Source organism: Sprattus sprattus, assembly GCF_963457725.1.
Source record: "Sprattus sprattus genome assembly, chromosome: 6".
Lineage (NCBI taxonomy): Eukaryota > Metazoa > Chordata > Actinopteri > Clupeiformes > Clupeidae > Sprattus > Sprattus sprattus.
The window spans coordinates 371,111-388,610 of NC_137925.1; the positions used below are offsets into that span (position 1 = coordinate 371,111).

At 46.9% G+C, this 17,500-nt stretch overlaps 1 protein-coding gene across 4 annotated transcripts in view; it reads right to left on the reverse strand.

Moving 5' to 3' along the window:
- Positions 1 to 13,783, reverse strand: part of LOC308366967 (UDP-N-acetylglucosamine--peptide N-acetylglucosaminyltransferase 110 kDa subunit) — a 23,600-nt gene extending 9,817 nt beyond the window's left edge. The window contains exons 1-11 of one of the 4 annotated variants that reach the window (XM_080840786.1): positions 13,350 to 13,783; positions 11,930 to 12,080; positions 8,478 to 8,721; positions 8,059 to 8,127; positions 3,325 to 3,441; positions 2,821 to 2,900; positions 2,451 to 2,646; positions 2,068 to 2,208; positions 1,398 to 1,498; positions 981 to 1,134; positions 567 to 668 (exon numbers count right to left, since the gene is read on the reverse strand). In XM_080840786.1, coding sequence (XP_080696912.1) covers positions 567 to 668; positions 981 to 1,134; positions 1,398 to 1,498; positions 2,068 to 2,208; positions 2,451 to 2,646; positions 2,821 to 2,900; positions 3,325 to 3,441; positions 8,059 to 8,127; positions 8,478 to 8,721; positions 11,930 to 12,080; positions 13,350 to 13,386 — 1,392 coding nt within the window. In that variant the 5' untranslated portion in view covers positions 13,387 to 13,783. Of the gene's footprint in view, positions 1 to 566; positions 669 to 980; positions 1,135 to 1,397; positions 1,499 to 2,067; positions 2,209 to 2,450; positions 2,647 to 2,820; positions 2,901 to 3,324; positions 3,442 to 8,058; positions 8,128 to 8,465; positions 8,722 to 11,929; positions 12,111 to 13,349 lie in introns of all 4 variants that reach the window. The other 3 variants (XM_080840785.1, XM_080840784.1, XM_080840783.1) reach the window with 3 other exon arrangements.
- Between the last annotated feature and the right edge of the window lie 3,717 nt (positions 13,784 to 17,500).

Consider the following 17,500-nt stretch of genomic DNA (forward strand, 5'->3'; position numbering starts at 1 on the left):
AACCTCACACTCTCAGAGCCAATGAGCAGCGAGCAGGGCATGTAACCTCACACTCTCAGAGCCAATGAGCAGCGAGCAGGGCATGTAACACCACTCTCAGAGCCAATGAGCAGCGAGCAGGGCAGGGCTCACCTGTAGGCAGTGCGCCAGGTTGCAGTATTATGCAGGGCTCACCTGTAGGCAGTGTGCCAGGTTGCAGTATTATGCAGGGCTCACCTGTAGGCAGTGTGCCAGGTTGCAGTATTATGCAGGGCTCACCTGTAGGCAGTGTGCCAGGTTGCAGTAGGGCTCACCTGTAGGCAGTGTGCCAGGTTGCAGTATTATGCAGGGCTCACCTGTAGGCAGTGTGCCAGGTTGCAGTAGGGCTCACCTGTAGGCAGTGTGCCAGGTTGCAGTATTATGCAGGGCTCACCTGTAGGCAGTGTGCCAGGTTGCAGTATTATGCAGGGCTCACCTGTAGGCAGTGTGCCAGGTTGCAGTATTATGCAGGGCTCACCTGTAGGCAGTGTGCCGGGTTGCAGTAGGGCTCACCTGTAGGCAGTGTGCCAGGTTGCAGTAGGGCTCACCTGTAGGCAGTGTGCCAGGTTGCAGTAGGCGTCAGGGAAGTCAGGCTTCAGCTTCAGCGCCGTGCGGTACGACGCAATGGCTTCTGGGATGTTACCAGAGTCCTGCACATGAATAAGAGGAGAAATACAAATTAATAAAACAAATAAGAACCTCCAAACCTGACAAATTCAATATAGAGCAGCTACTTTTATTGTTTGTATTGTATCAAAATGTCTGTTTATATTTGTTTGCAATTATTGTAAATATGTGAGAGCTGCAAGATCCCAGAATTTCCCCACGGGATTAATAAAGTATTTATCTATCCATCTTATCTATCCATCTCATTTATCTATCTATGAGCCCTGAATGTAAAGCAACACATTCTAATGCAGTGGGTGTGGCGGAGATGACGGCAGCGGAGCCTGGCTGTGCACCTTGTGGATGGAGGCCAGGTTGCTGTGAGCGTCGGCGAAGGCGGGGTTGATCTGAATGGCGCGCGTGTAGCACTGCAGCGCTCCCTGCACATCCTGCATCTCCTTCAGAGTGTTCCCCATGTTGGAGTAGGCGTCCGCAAACGTAGGGCTGATCCTAGGTCAGGACGAATGATGAAATGATATTGATCATCAGCAGAAACAATCAGACTATATTATTATCAGGATTCAAAAGAGGTGTTGACTGTCCAACACGAATGAAGAGAAGAGAGTGGTGGCTCCTATGGTGATTGAATAGACATTTTCTCCCAAGTAAAAGGTAAAGTATTCCAAAAACCCAAGGGTCTACTTCTTACAGTATCTGTAACAGACATGGACTCATGCTGATGTGAAATGCGCTGACAGCTGTGCAGACGTTACCTGATGGCCTCCTTGTAGTGCATGAGCGCCTCCTGCAGCTTCCCCTGCTGCTGCAGGACACTGGCCAGGTTGGAGTGGGCCGCGGCAAACTCAGGGAACACCTGAAGGCACACACACACACACACACACGTGGTAAAGCTTGTTGTCACCATCACCAAGACTCAAATACCAGTTCTACCGTCATTCATCCTATTTTTATAGCTTCTTTTATTACCAACCTCGAACCTGAACCCATTACCTGCAAGTCCTGAAACTACCTCCTCACACCAGTCAAAAAGCTTCCCCTATGATAATCAGAACTCCTTTCCTTGTGTTAACTCTACATCTGAATCAGAGAGCACTTCTACAGTGAACTCCATGCTAGAATAACTCAAACCCATAAGGGGGTTCAGGCTCTGGGCTCTGTTAAGCGCCTAGAGCCAATTGTATTGTTATGGCGCTATACAAATAAAATTGAATTGAATTGAATAATATTATCCCAACACCAATCATTTCTAAACCCACAGCTCTTCCTCCAGGGACTTTCTGAATAACTAGGCCATCTCCTAAACATAACAAAACCTCAAAGTAGCACTGCTTAGGATGCCTTATGATATACACCTAACAGACCAGCTGCGATGAAGTGATGAACCATCTTACAGGTAAGTGACCCCTGAACCCTTCTCCTCACCTCCAGGGCCTTCCTGTAGAGCTGCACGGCCTCCTCGATGTTGCCCTGCTCACGCTTGATGTTGGCCAGGTTATTGAGGGAGTCTGCGTGGGTGGGGCACAACCTGAGGGCTGTGTTGTAGCACTCCTCTGCTTCAGACACCTACAGCACACACACACACACACACACACACACACACAGTTTATCAGGACCAACATGAAGCAGGCAAGTTTCACCTTTTATTAAGACCTCTGCTGGTTTAGGGTCCTGAAAACAGTTAAGGTGGTTGGTTTAGGGATTTAAAAAGGTAGATGTATGTATCTGGAGTGAACATGTGCGTGGGTAGGTGATATCTGTACCACACCCATTGAAGGGACAAACACAAACACCACAAAGCTGCTTACATTGCCCTTCTCCTTCAGAGCATTAGCCAGGTTACAGTAAGCGTCTGGGAAGTGTGGCTGCAGCTCAATGGCCCGGCGGTATGTGTCGATGGCCAGGTCGATCAGACCCTGCTCGTAGTACACACAAGCCAGGTTGCCATGGACGACCGCGTGGTTGGGGCTCAGGCTCAGGGCGCGCAGGTAGCCCGCCACGGCACTGGAGAGAGAGAGGGGGGGGGGGTGGAGGGGTGAGAGAGGAGGAGGGGGTTGAGGAGGGTTCCATTTGTTCAGTCATGCACATTGAATAATTGGACATAGTAGGATGCTGCTCAGTCAATCCCAAATAGTTAGCTTGTATATTTTAAAAATGCTTCAAGATGCTAAATCTTACCGGTCAAATATGCGAGCCTCTTTCAGGACATTTCCCAAATTAATGTAGGCATCCAAGAAGTTTGGATCAAGAGTTACAGCCTGTGACAAAAGGAACAAAAGACCACTCAGTCAATACATGAGCAGTGAGCACATCCATAAACAGGAAACACTTATTCCAGATGCATCATGACACCCCAAAGCAGAGGTGCTCATATCTGTGTGCCAGCCTGCCTAAGGTCATCAGAATTAAAAAAATGTCCATTTTAAGAACCCATCAAGATCCTCATGCCGACACGTCATCCGGGTTCTGGAGGATGTGGCTGCAGGTATGAAGATAACGTTGTCACTCCCCGTCACATCAGAGCTCACCTTCTCAAAGTGATGTATGACCAGCCAGAGCTCTCCCTGGGCGTTGAACACACTCTCTACCCTGTCTCTCTCCCTCTCTCCCCCTTCTGTCTGCCTCTCTCCCCTGTATTGCTCCTTTTTGGACACACTTCTCCCTTGCTCTTTCAGCGCTCACCTTCTCAAAGTGATGTATGGCCAGCCAGATCTCTCCCTGCGCGTTGAACACACAGCCCAGGTTGCTCCAGGCCACGGCAAAGTTGGGCTGGGTCTCGATAGCCTTCAGATAGCAAGCCTTGAGTGGGAGAAGAACCAGAGCCAGGGAGAGCAGGAGGAAGAGGAGGAGAGGAGAAAAAAACGACAGAAAAGGCAGAAAAAGGAAGAGGACAAGGCCAAGAAGAGCAAGGCAAGAAGAGGAAGATGGAGGGGTAGTTGTAAAAAATAAAATGAAAATAAAAAAAGATAAGAGTGAATAAAAGAAAAAGCAAAGGGGGAGGGAAGCAGAGATAAAGGCCATTAGTGTCCGTCCTGGCTGAAGGCAAAAGGTGAGCCTGCAGTGAGGGCCTGCGTGCGCGAGTGTCTGCTGCGCCAAAGCTGCACGCTTTATTCCCTACGCTGCGCGGCTCCGACCAACACACACGCCCCACCCCCACATTCAGAGAGTTCAGGCCCCCTTTCTCACTGCAAAAACAACACATATGTGTGAGTGAGTCACAGGGGGCAGCCCAGCGGTTAAAATCTCAAAAAACAGCCAAGGTTATTTTTTTAAAACACTAAATCCGTATACTATTTGTACACATTTCAGTCTGATAGCAGAGCCAAAACAGGCATGACTAGTTGATCTATGAATGTGGCTGCTCATGAGCGCTCTCTGGGCTCTGGGCTCGGCTACACAACCTTGGATGCGGGGGGTGAGTGTGTGCGGAGGTCCCTGTAAAGCGTGCGCTGTGAGCCCACCCCCTCCCGCATATGGGAGGGGTCAAAGGGCATCGCTATGACGCTGGCGCGGCCGCAGGCGCTGACCTACTGCGTTGGTCACATGGCGGTGTCCTACTCGCGGGCGCCCACTCCGGCGCGCTAGGCCCACTGCACACCCCCACGGGGGGGCAGCCAGATGTCCCCTCGACCCCGGAACCAGACTGGCACCCTCCACGACACCCCCACTCGCCTCAGACGCAGAAACACACCGTGAGGAGCTAAACACAATGAGTGTGTGTGTGTGTGTGTGTGTGTGTGTGTGTGTGTGTGTGTGTGTGTGTGTCTGTGTGTGTGTGTGTGTGTGTGTGTGTGTGTGTCTGTGTGTGTGTGAGTGGCTATGTGTAGTTGAAGCTTCATTAAAGACTTCATACTGAATCACTATGGTAACAGTGGATGCCAATCAGAGCTAGAGGGAGATGAATCACTATGGTAACAGTGGATGCCAATCAGAGCTAGAGGGAGATGCGCCTCTCTCAGGGTGCCAGGCTAGGAGGAGGAGGTTTCATCTGGCCTGGGGGGCGAGCTGCGGGCAGGCCGGGGGTGGTGGAGGGGGGTTGGGAGGGAGGGGGAGGGGGGGAGGTAGGGGGGTTGGGGAGTTTGGGGGGAGGGTCTTCGCTGGGACTTTGGAGGGGGGTGAGTTCAGCGAGCGCGCGCCTCTGTTTTGGCTCCAGAGGGTCGCCAGCGCGGCCCATGCGCACTGCAGGACCCACAGCGCGTGCTGCTGCGCCTCTCTCTGCTGCGCCCCTGCTTCAGCACTCAACGCAGGGCGGCGGCCGCAGCAGCAGCAGCAGCTCCCACCGGCCCAGAAGAAAAAATACAAATCATAATCATACAGGAGAACAAACAAACAAACAAAGCAACTGATCAACAGGAGGAAACCACCATCAAGTCAGAGTTAGAGGGTTTTCTTACTTTTCCTTTTTTTTGTGCTTAGCTTGCTTGGTGCTTAACTGCATCCAATCCATTTTTTTCTCCTTTTGTTGGGGGGTTTATGCTTTTTTTTTTTGCTCTTCTAACAGCTTCAGCAAGAGGGTCGATATGACTTTCTGCAAAGTTACGTATTTGTCCATTTACATGTTTCTCTTCGCTATTAGTAAATGCTTTCTTCCAAAGGAAGCCATTAGACAGCAGAACTCATTTTAGCGTGAAGGAGGAAGAGTTTTAATATTTCTCTTGTTTCTCGTTTTTTTTTTTTTTTTTTGTCTTTAGTGCTGTTTTCTGTTTTGTTTTTTTTGCTGGCAGTTACAAACCCGTTACCATATTTGGGGACTGTGTCATGGGCAGCCGCTGCAGAGGGGAGAGGTGAGGCCTGTTGGTGGCCTACTGACGCTCCGGCGGACCACACCTGAGCTGGAGGAAGGCCACCCACCTGAAACCTTCTAAATAACAATATCAGTCGTGGAAGAAAAAAACCAAAAGAGACAAAATAAGAAGAAAAGACCGTTAGTAAAAGTTGGCAATTCATTAACAGTTTTTCTGTTTTTCAAATGGATGTACAAAAAAAAAAGATATCCACACACCAAACGAAAAAAAAAAAAAAGTAAAAAAAATACAACTTGAAATGAAAATAAGCTATCTTAAGCTTTGTCCACATCTTAAACTCATGCAAATACATTTAAATGTCTGCGATAAGGGGGAGAAAAAGTTTGCAAAGGGAGGACAAGAGCAGAGCAGGAGAGAAGAAAGGCTTTGGACTATGATCACTTCGGATCCAATTTGCTTCGATGTTTTGAATCCAATTAAAAGAAAAGGAGGGAGGCCATCTGGCTTGATCTTCCCCCCCCACAAACTGATGACAGTGCTTTGGGTGGATCACCAAATCATTGCCTGATTAGAGGCAAATAGGGGGGATATTAAAACCATTAACTCTTTACTTTCTTATCTGCCGATTCATTTTAACTCATTGTTCTTTGTTTTTTCTTGCAAAGGAACCTAGACAAAAAAAAACTAATCATAATTGTACATACATTGTGATTCTTTATCCTTTCCTGCATTTCCTGAATCCTGGCCAATGGGAGAGGAGAGAATCCTGAAGGGGGTGTGGGAGGGGTTTATGTTCTTTGTTTGTTCTAGAAGCCTCCACAGCTCTGAAATAAAGAGGTCAATCGTGTCGCTGGTGGCGCGCGGGTGGGTTCTCTCTCTCTAGCCCAGCGACGTTGGCTTGCAGTGGAGCGCAGAGTTGGAGCTGCCTGCCTGGCGCAGCCTTGGGGGAGGAGCCAACGGGTTTGAGGTGGGGGGCAGGTGAAGATGGGGGGGGCTGGAATCGCACCCACTCAAATGCCAGTTACTTAACCAGCCATTGTCTGTAGGACAGACAAGGCAACCAACTATGGCACTGCAATGGGAGATTAAATACAGGCTGGTATTTCAGCCGGCTATGCAGTGCTAAACGAGTTGGTTGGAGGACTAAATTGACTGAGTGGGTAGGTTGCTGTTCTGTGGTCTCCCCCTTGAGTGTGCGCGTGTGTGTGTGTGTGCACGGCTGAGGGGTCAGGCAGGCAGCTCGTTGGCGCGCGCACTCCACTAGACCTGAGCGGGCGCGCGAGGGGAGGGGCAACACAACCAGTGGGTAGGGCCGGAGGGCGGACGCTGGCCGCTCCCTTTCTGCCTTGCCCACGCCCCCCTCCCCCTCTGGAACCAATAAGGTGGCTTCTAACCAAGAGAGGGGCACGCCCCTCGCAGGAGCCCCATCCTTCACGTCACCGCAGGTGGACCCCAACATACGGGTGGCTAATGGTGGCTAGGGTTAGCTGACGGTGGTTAGCTTAATGGTGGCTAACCCTAACCCCCTACATCAAGTGAAGAGAAACAATTCCTCCTCTCAAAGCTAGAAGAAATGTAAATGTTCTTGTTGGTCATCAGAGCGTGACCTTTACATAAATTTGGTGTGTAAGGTGTGTAACTTTCCTAATTGGAGTTTATTGCGCAGGTGAGCGGCAGATGGGGTGGGTAAGGTTAGAAGCCATCTTATTTACGGTGCATAGCAGATATCACTATCTCCGCCAGTCCAGTGGTTCTGTAAAGACTGAGCCAGCTTTATCCCTCCACAGGACACTGCATCACTGGCAGCCATGTTGAATTTGGTCAGAAGAGAGGTCTGCATAGGAGCCTGATTGGCTAGAGTACAGCCTTTCTTCCTGTGAGGACAGGACCTGATAGAGGCCAGGACCTGATAGAGGACAGGACCTGATAGAGGACAGGACCTGATAGAGGCCAGGACCTGATAGAGACCAGGCTGGGGTAAAGCACAAGGCTTTGAGGGCGGGGGGATGGAGGGTTCTGGGATGAAGGTGAAAGCATGAAGATGGCACTACTCTTATTTCTACAAAAACTTGATAAAAAGTACAAAAACTATTATAAAAAAAATGAGCAAAAACTGCTCTCTGTCCAAAGATGGGTGTTTAACTGAACTGTATACTACCTAATATAAAAAAATCTTGACTTGAAGAAATAAAAAAACTACCCTTATATGCAAATCTGCAAGAATGAATGTCCAAGACAGGATAGACTGGCCAGCAGGACTGGTTTCTTAAGCAGTTGTGTTCTTGTGAGACTGACAGGAGGGCGTGGCTCTGGATGAACGCTGCTGCTGCTGCAGACTAAAGGTGCTTCGTCTGAGCCAGCAGTGGACCAGGGGGAGGGGAGGGGAGGGGCGTTACTGCCACAGCCTCAACTCCATAGAGGAGGGGGACGCCCCATCTATATAGAAAAAAACATTTTTAAAAACCTCCGATCCCAATGGGGGGGGCCACAGGAGTCAAAAAGGGATGGGGATGGATGGGGACAGTTGGCAGAAAAAGACATTAAAAAAAGGGAGGGAAAAATCCTGTCTACAAAAATGTTTACTAAATGAAATAATAGAAAACAAAACTAAAAAGGAAATAAAATGAGAAAGCTTGATGCGACCAAGCAGGATGGACCCGATGAAACATACCTTAGCCTCCTCCAAACGACCAAGAGCCTTCAACAGGTTACCAAGGTCACTGCGCACACAATACAGATCCTACAAACACACAGAAAACAAGAGGGCCGTTCATCATTACATTTGCATTTAGTAAAAGTGACAACCATGTGATCCGTACAGACAGACATGATTGTGGTGACCACTTTCTATTACAGGTCGATGTGTGTGAATGTGCTTTGGGCCAAGACTAAGGAATGTGTGTGTGTGTGTGTGTGTGTGTGTGTGTGTGTGTGTGAGAAAGTGAGTGATATTGAGCATAAGAACAACTTCACTCACGCTGTAATGCTAATGCTAAAGCTAATGTTGACGCAGTGATATATATGTGTGTGTGTGTGAGTGTGTGTATATTTGCGGAGGTCGGAAAAGATTGCACTCACTCCAGCACTCACAGGGTTATACTGCAGAGCCGAGACGTAGGCCTGCACAGCACCCTCCATGTCTCCGGCGGCGACCAGCGCGGCGGCCAGGTTGATGTAGCCGTCGATGAAGTCGGGCTTGAGGCGCAGCGCGTGGCGGTAGTGCTCGATGGCCTCCTGGAGCTGACCGCGCTCCTTGTACACGTTCCCCAGGTTGGAGTAGGCCTCCGCCAGCATCGGATTCTGCTTTATGGCCAGGGTACTGAAGTGGGCCGACCTGGAGAAGGAGAGATGGAGAGATAGACAGAGAGAGGAAGGGAGAGATAGACAGAGAGAGGAAGGGAGAGAGGGGAGATAGACAGAGAGAGGAAGGGAGAGATGGAGAGATAGACAGAGAGAGGAAGGGACAGATATAAGCAAACACAAACCATGAACAAAGGCCAAAGGCACTACTTAAAGAAAATGTATGGGTATTAGGGCTGTAACGATATTGGATCGAACCGAGAAATCGCGACACTCTGGGCCACGAACCTGCATCGCGATGCTAGGAGGCAGAACCGCGACATCCCCTCAGCGGTTACGTGATACAAAAAGTGTGGTTCGCTAGTAAAGGCGGCTGCAAAATGTACTCAGTGCAGTTCATGCTCCCAAAGGTTGCGCGCGTGTTGTCATGAGCCTGCCATTTGCTTGGCAGATAGAAAGCTGTTTCCCTAACAGAAAGTCTGAAGCTTGAAGTTCTTTTCAAACCTTTGCTTGGGTAGCACTGCTAAACTGAGCAGACATGCAGACTACATTTTAGTAATCTCATCACGTAACATTCGTGTTCTAAAAACAATCACATAGTATTGCATGTTTTACTGTGGTAGAAAATATGTTAGCTTAATGCTAACGTACACGGGAAATCCTATAGAGACCGCGCTAGGTATTAGCATCAATTAATTCACGTTAATGTTTTTGTATGAGCCTGACATTTGCTCTGCAGATAGATAACAGGTTCCGAAGTTTGTTGAATGTTTTTTTAACAGCATTGCTTTGAGTAATAAAAACCTCAATATTTGGTTATAAATTGTTTCTTCATTTTTTTATAGCTCATACTTATTATAATGTGAATTAGAAAATATATTTTAAAAATCGCGAGGTAAAAAATTTAAATAATAATAATAATATCGTGGGGTGTATCGAACCGTGGGTCAAGAATCGTGATACGAATCGAATCGTGAGGTAGGTGTATCGTTACAGCCCTAATGGGTATACAAAGAAAAGAAAGGGTATGGATAGAAAAAAGTTGGGACTTGTCTTGTCTGGTATGGATCACTCAACCATGGCTTAAATTGTCCCCTTATCACTACTAAAGCACTTTAAACATCTCACACATACTGAACATGACGATTTCACAAGACATGACTCACACAGCAGATGGGGCCAAGAGAGCAGTGGAATGGACAGTGAGGGCAGTGGAATGGGCAGTGAGGGCAGTGGAATGGGCAGATGGGGCAGATGAGAGCAGTGGAATGGGCAGTGAGGGCAGTGAGGGCAGTGGAATGGGCAGTGAGGGCAGTGGAATGGGCAGATGGGGCAGATGAGAGTAGTGTAATGGGCAGTGAGGGCAGTGGAATGGGCAGTGAGGGCAGTGGAATGGGCAGATGGGGCAGATGAGAGCAGTGTAATGAGCAGTGTAATGGGCAGTGAGGGCAGTGAGGGCAGTGGAATGGGCAGTGAGGGCAGTGGAATGGGCAGATGGGGCAGATGAGAGCAGTGTAATGGGCAGTGAGGGCAGTGGAATGGGCAGTGTTATGGGCAGTGAAATGGGCAGATGGGGTTGAGAGAGCAGTGGAATGGGCAGTGAGGGCAGTGGAATGGGCAGTGAGGGCAGTGGAATGGGCATAGCCAGTCTATGCAGAGTTGTGATAACGCCCTGCCAAGCAGAAGCAGAAGTATCTCAGCACACAGTGGACTCACAGGCATGAGACACTAAATAAATACACACCACTGATACATACTGAGCACATGTAACCAATGCTACATGCTACAGGCTTAGCGGTGTGCGTCACTCAAGTCTTAAAGCCTGCGTGCTTCAGCAGTTATAAGGATTAAACAACCAAGGGTTAAATTAAAAGTCCTCCTTGGTTCATTCCATCAACCTTCTGAATGTTGTGATGAGGACACCTGTGGTCAAAATGACTTACAGACAACTGGAGTGGTACTGCGGATTTATTAACGATATCGGGAGCACTGTTACAATCATTACAATCAGTAACAAACTCAAACTCCTCTGTGCATAGTCACCTCTTATAGTTCTCCAGACTCCTCCTTAGGCATCTTACAATGTAGCCACCTGGCCTTCACTATAGATAAGAATATTTACATAGGATCCCCTTACCCCAAGCCTTGGGTGACTTATCTCATACCAACATTTCAACAGGTCAGACAGAACACATGGTCAACTCATTTACCAATTCAATTGAAGTTATACTATGGAATACTATACTAACCTGATGAATTAAATGAGAAACATATACATTTTATCCTACTCAACCATCACCCAGAGGTAGCAGTACTGGATGAAAGCAGCAGGTTCAGTCTATAGTGGAGGGCAAACACATGGCAACCTTTAGATTCTCCACCTCTACAAAGTCAACTCAAGGAGATATGGACAACAACACACACACACACACACACACACCCAATATTAAAGACAGCACATTAAGTTGCACTTCTGCAGGACTTCTGCATTTTACTCTATGATTACTGTGCACGACAGTATAGAACAGGTGTATCAGAGAACACATTAGTTCTTTGTTCAGTCCCACGCTTTGACAATGCCTCAACGGTTATTTTGTGAGACCAGGAAATGATTTCCATTTCATTGCATCACGATCTGAATTTGAATTGGATCCTGCCAAACCGGACACACCACCGCACCATCCAAGAATAGAACCGATGACTGGCACCACCCTGTGCCAACCCAGAGGGAGAGGAAGAGATCGCAAGTAAAGCCTGGCAACACCTCAGCTCGCACGAGTGACTCAGGCTTATCTCTCACACACACACACACACACACACGCAGTCAGAAGTCACAGTCAGATCAGATTAAGTAGCTGACAGGTGTGTGTGCAAACACACACCAGTGTAAAGGGAATCACACAAAGGGAATCACAAAAGCATGAGCAAAGGACAGCATGTAGGAGCCTAAACACAGAGCTCTTTACAACCAATAATATCCCACAAAACTGAGACAGAGCAACCTCTTGGTTGTTGTGCACCCCAGGGACCTCCCCTAGGGCACCCCCTGCTTTACTGTGTCCATAAGCGCAATTTGCACCTCCCAAATTTTGTAACTATCCGACTCCGTCAATACACCAGTATCAATGCTTTAAAACGCCCACAACCGTCGGAGAACCACAAATGAAAATGAGTCCATCGAGGCAACTGCGTGACCACGGAATAACGGAGTCGTTGAAGTATATTTCGGCCTTTAGACTCACCTGTCCAAGCGTCGGCACTGGAAGTGGATGGACGAGAGCAGCAGCAGCACGCCAGTGTTGTCCGGTTCCTGCCGCCATAGCTGCATGCAGTGGCGCTCGGCGGCCTCGAAGTCGCCTGACTGGTACTCGCGATGGGCCAGCTCCGCCAACCCTTGGAAGGAAAGCACACGTTTGGTGGGTTCTGGAGCACCAACACAACCCAAGGAGGGGGAGCCCAGAAGGGGTAGGGAGGGAGGGAGGGAGGGAGGGGGGGGGGGGGGGGGGAGAACAATAATGTTAGAAGAACTGAAAATAATAGTTGAGAAAATAAAACAAAAACATGATATGTAAATAAATGAAATCAATAAATCACAACAGAAAAACAGAAAAACACATGTGCTAAAGAAAATGGAGGATGGTGTTGGTGATGTGTTGTGTTGATGAATTGGATGGTGTAGGGCAGGCCTATGTGTGAATGGCGCGAAGCAGGCAATGTGGTGTGTGGGTTTCCGCCAGCAGGCGTTTAGAAGGGAGATCATTTTCAAAAGCAGTGGAATACTGCAAGGGTCTATGGAGGTTACCCTTCGAGAGTGTAAACTCAGAATGTTCTCACATTTTGTTGCTACTTCAGTGTGGTAAAAAATTGATATGTACGGAAACGTGCAAAAACGATCAATGCTTGCTTGCACGCGCACACGCACTCAAATAGTAACGTTATGCCTGCATGACGTTACGTAAACTTACACACAACGATCACTATCATTTTCAATGGGCAGAAATGACCCGTGACATTGCAAAGGGGGATCAAGTAAAGTAGCATTAATAGCATGCAGGCATATATATTAAGGCAGCGGCAAAATTAGAATAAACGTTCAGTGGGTATTGGTGGGAAGTGAATACGAGAGAAAGGTCTGGAAGGGAACGGGAAGGCTGTCAGCGTTTTCAAGAACATATTTCACTGCACTCGCCAGAAAACAAGGCGAGACGACACTGGGGAATAATTGGACACACACAATCATTCGTTAATACATGACAGAAGGGCGTATATAGGGATCAGACAGCATAAACATCAGAAGTATTGGCTACAACAGTCGCTTTAGCAAATTAGCTAGCGGATAGATTCAACATGATAGCTAACTTTACCTTCGATGTCATAGTTAGCAAACGTAGCTGCCAAACTGTCTGATAAAATTAGTAAGGCTAACGTTAGAAATACATCAGGGCTAGCGAGTTGAAAGCAAGTCAATAGCTAGTTATAAATCTACCTTGTGTCGCTGACACAAGTATGAGAAAGTACTGCCAATGAAGTAACACTATGGTTAAGCGCCATCAAGCCTAGAAACACTAAAACAATTTTACATCAGCACACCAACCACACCGTGTGTTAACAAGCTAGCTAGCGAGGTAGCTCAGCTAACTATACAGCTATATAAATGTTTACCTGTGCTGTCGGCCACGTTTCCCACGGAGCTAGCCATCTCCCCTTCGGTCTTGGACTCTCGAACGGTGGTCGTCAGCGTTGCTTGTTTAGTTTACTTAATATAAACGAATGAAAATTTGATAAAAGGCCAGAGACCGCGGTTGAGCCCAAAATAAATTTGGAGCTAAACGCGCTAGCTACCTCTGGATCTGGCTACGAGTAACAACACTGTACACCGCTCAGCCAGCAACTGTGATTAGATAATCCCGTTTTGGAAACGGCTGGTTTAAACACTAAATTCTGTCAAATTGCTTAAAACAGTTCAACACCTAAAGATATTCCCCAAGGTCTGGAAATCTGTCATTTAAAGTCAGTACTTGATGCACCGATAATTGCAGTTATCGCTCTTTCGTAATTCTAGAGCTAACAAAGCGCCTGCCCTCGCCCGAAATGGCGGATCTGTGCGACCCTACGCTCGAAAGAAAAGTAGTGCCCATGGTCAGATTCAAATACAAACATGTTATACCGTGTTGGATTATTTCGGCTATGTCTTTGCAATTTTACAATAGTGATTTTTCATAAAGACAAGTGACCCATTCAACAAATTGTCATCTTCCAGTACAGAACACAGCACTTAATAGCGGACCTGGGAAAACGAGGTCGTTCCACGGTCTCTTTTGACACACGGCCTTGGTATATTACTGCGCGAAGCATTGCGGCATTCTCTGAAGACCTACGATAAAGGCAGACTTGACCTCTTGGGTCAAAACGTATTGGGTTCACGTTAACTTTTAGCACAGCATTTACAGTATATGTTAGTAAAAATAAAAGGCAATACCAATTAAACACCAATCTTCCCAGAAGATAGTCTGGGTAATTAAAAATGCTGCTGCATTTGAACAGTTTTACTTTGCATTTTTATTTGATGTCTATGAAAGAGAAAATTCAGCCCAGGTAATTTTTAAAGAAAACAAGGCTGCACTAAATCGTATGCATAGTGAATCCCTTGCCATTCAGCACATTTGCTGCATTTTAGAATTATCACCAGCAGAGAGCAGTCTTGTATTGCATGAGAGATAAACAAAGCTGGAAATAAAATTCACAGCATTCTTTGAAAAAAATTGACCTTATTATATCTTAGATGTCGGTATACATCTGAAGGTAATATTTCGTCGTAGTTTAATCTTACATGTTGGTATACACAGCAAGATGTCCAATTCAGTTGGCTACTCTGTTCAGTATTGTCTGTTGTCCTCTAGAATGGGCTATAATCACTTGTGTTTGGTCTAGTGAAACTTCAAAGTCATTACACATCATTTTGTAAAATACTGGCTGACCTACATACGATTTTACAAATAAAAAGGTCTAATCTCTCTGTCTGTCTGTTTCTTTCCTTCTCTTTATCTTGGAAGAGTTCGGTTCATTTCAACTGAAAGGCAAAGGAGAGCAATCAATTCACTCTGCGCCTCCCCTCCCAGCCTCTTGGGCAGATTGACACGTCAAAGGAGCCCTTGAAGGCCTGGATGTGATGGGAGTCTCATTAACTCCTCATTCCTCCCTTTGGCCGGTGAGAAAAGGAGGCCAGAGTGCAACTGTTTGTTTCTCTGGGCCGCTCCGCTCTACGGGGAAAAGGATTGACATCATTGGCAGTGATGGTCGCTGTGTTTTGTGTGCACAGAGCATGTTGGTTCAGTGTGTTTGAGTGGACTGACATGTGTGTGTATGTGTGTTTGTATGCATGTGTGTGTGTGCGTGTGTGTGTGTGTGTGTGCGTGTGTGTGTGTGTGTGTGTGTGTGTGTGTGTGTGTGTGTGTGTGTGTGTTTGCAGTGTGTGTTGGCTCAGTGTGTGTGCCTGCCCCTATTCCCTCGTTGCATGGCTTTGGCTGTCGTCTTGGGAAAAGCTAGCAGGGGGAGTGATGTCATGGGGGTGTCTGTGTCGATCGCATCTGACATCCTTTATCTTTGTGCAAGCTCCTGTTCTGGAAGGCCAGGAGGGACACCTCTCCACAGGGACCCCGGCGGTGGCACATTTCCACTCCTAGCTGGCCGTTCTCACAGACACTCTGGCTATTTTGGGTAACACGTGCGTGTAAAAGGGTCAGCCCAATAAAGCCCACTTGCCTCTGAACTGGTATCGCCTGGGTTGCGGCAATTACAAGGAGCTCCATTCAGGTTTTTTTTGTGCTGCTGGTGGTTTGTCAACATGACCAGCTTGTTGTTATCCAGCCAGTCATTGTACTAACGGGGGGACGACCTGTCTCGAGAGGTAGTCTCTCGTCCCATAAAAATGTTTGTGAGCTCAATAATGTGTCTGGGGATGCTTGTCTGGATTTTGTTGTCTCTTCCTACTTCCCCTCAAACTCTATCTAACCGCTTCCTATTCACTTAGCCCAATTAACCATATCCTAACTCTTCTATCTTTCTTGTTCTATCAACAGCTGTCTCTCTATTCAGGCCAGATAGGCACATTCTGAAAGAGTCCAATCCCAACAGGTGATGTCATGTATTGAAACACACTGACATTTGCACGGATACTGGACCGTGAACAATGTCGACCTTCTATACATTGTAGCACACACACACACACACACACACACACACACACACACACACACACACACACACACACACACACACACACACACAATCATTTACACCATTCACAAGCTTGATGAGGTTTCTTGAGTGGTCTTGTACCACTGTCTGCTTTATTCATGGGCCTTCTTTGTTCTGTTCACATAAGATCATCCTTTGTTCTATTCTTCTATTCACATGCGATGGTCCATTTTGATTGTTCACAGGCTTGTTAGCCAATTATTGTAATCTTACAGTATCATATATATCATATGTGTTCATGAAAAATATGAAGAAGTCTTAGCTCACCCAAACTCTTTGTGTGGTAAAATTGTGCTCTGTGATCCACAAGCAGTTAAAACCCTCAGTTTCCATGGTCTGTTTATAATCCGAATGCGGGGGGCTGAAACTGTAGTCAGTGAGTGTCAGTGCGTGGGCGTTGTTCTAGACTTTCCTCCACACTACATTTTTTGAAGGATGACTCTCATTTTTCCAGTTCTTATTCCCAGCCAAAATCTTTACAACTTCCAGAGGAAAATAATTATACGTATGAATGTCAACATGCAGACAGCAAGACTATCTCACTGATAGATTCATTTTTGTAAAGGCGTTCATTTCATCCAAAGACATCTTGCAGTTTCAGTCATCGTAGTCTTGCAATTGTCATTTATATATGTATACGGGCATGTATAGCTTTTCTCAGTTATACTTCTACATACTTCATTGACTCTGAACAATAACGTGGACAATAATTTGACAGTGTTGAGTATTCTCAAGTCAGACCATGACATACTGTGTGTGTAACCTTTGAGACAGAATGATCACAGAATGTCAAGTTAAGATTGTCATCAGTGTCATGACAGAATTGCGATCTGCCCCAATTATCCTCACTGGTGATTTTTTGTGAACTTGCAGTACATAGTATATACCTCTAGGGGCATTGTGTAATAGCGTCCCAGTTTGATCTCTTCTCTTCTCTGGGTCTTTCTGATGTTATCATGGAATGCTGCAGGGCTTGACTCAGACAGGGCACTGTGGTCACACAGAGAGATCCAGCTGCAAGCTCTTAAATATCAGGTGCCGGCTCTTTGATTCCCGGCTGCCGTCCCGTCCCCCCCCCCCCCCCCCCCCGTGTTTTCCGTCAGGTGTGGGAGGGAGTACTACACACACATTTTATAGCTGCACATTTTGTGGTGTGATTTGTTTTGCCCGGGCAACACAAGTATGTTTTTTTTTTTTTTTTTTTTTTAAATGCCCCTCTGTAAATCTTTAGAGGCATTCGTTTTGATGTGCTTAGACGTTTAAAAACATCTGTAGCGGGAAGTCGTTGGATGCATGGTCCCTGCAGGAATGTCACTCATGCTGAGAGGGTTGTAATATCTCCCCCATAATCATGATAGCTTGGGGATTCACTCAGCTTTATCCCAGTCTGGGCCAGGAGCAGCAGAGTATGCTGCAGCCTTACTAGGCAACATACCACAGCCATGTGGCCTACTGCCCTTCAAACAGCAAAAAGTATTCTTAATGAAGTAATTAAGTAACCTCAAGGGATACATAATCAAGCAATAAATGTTCTTAATAATGTAAACCCAAACTGT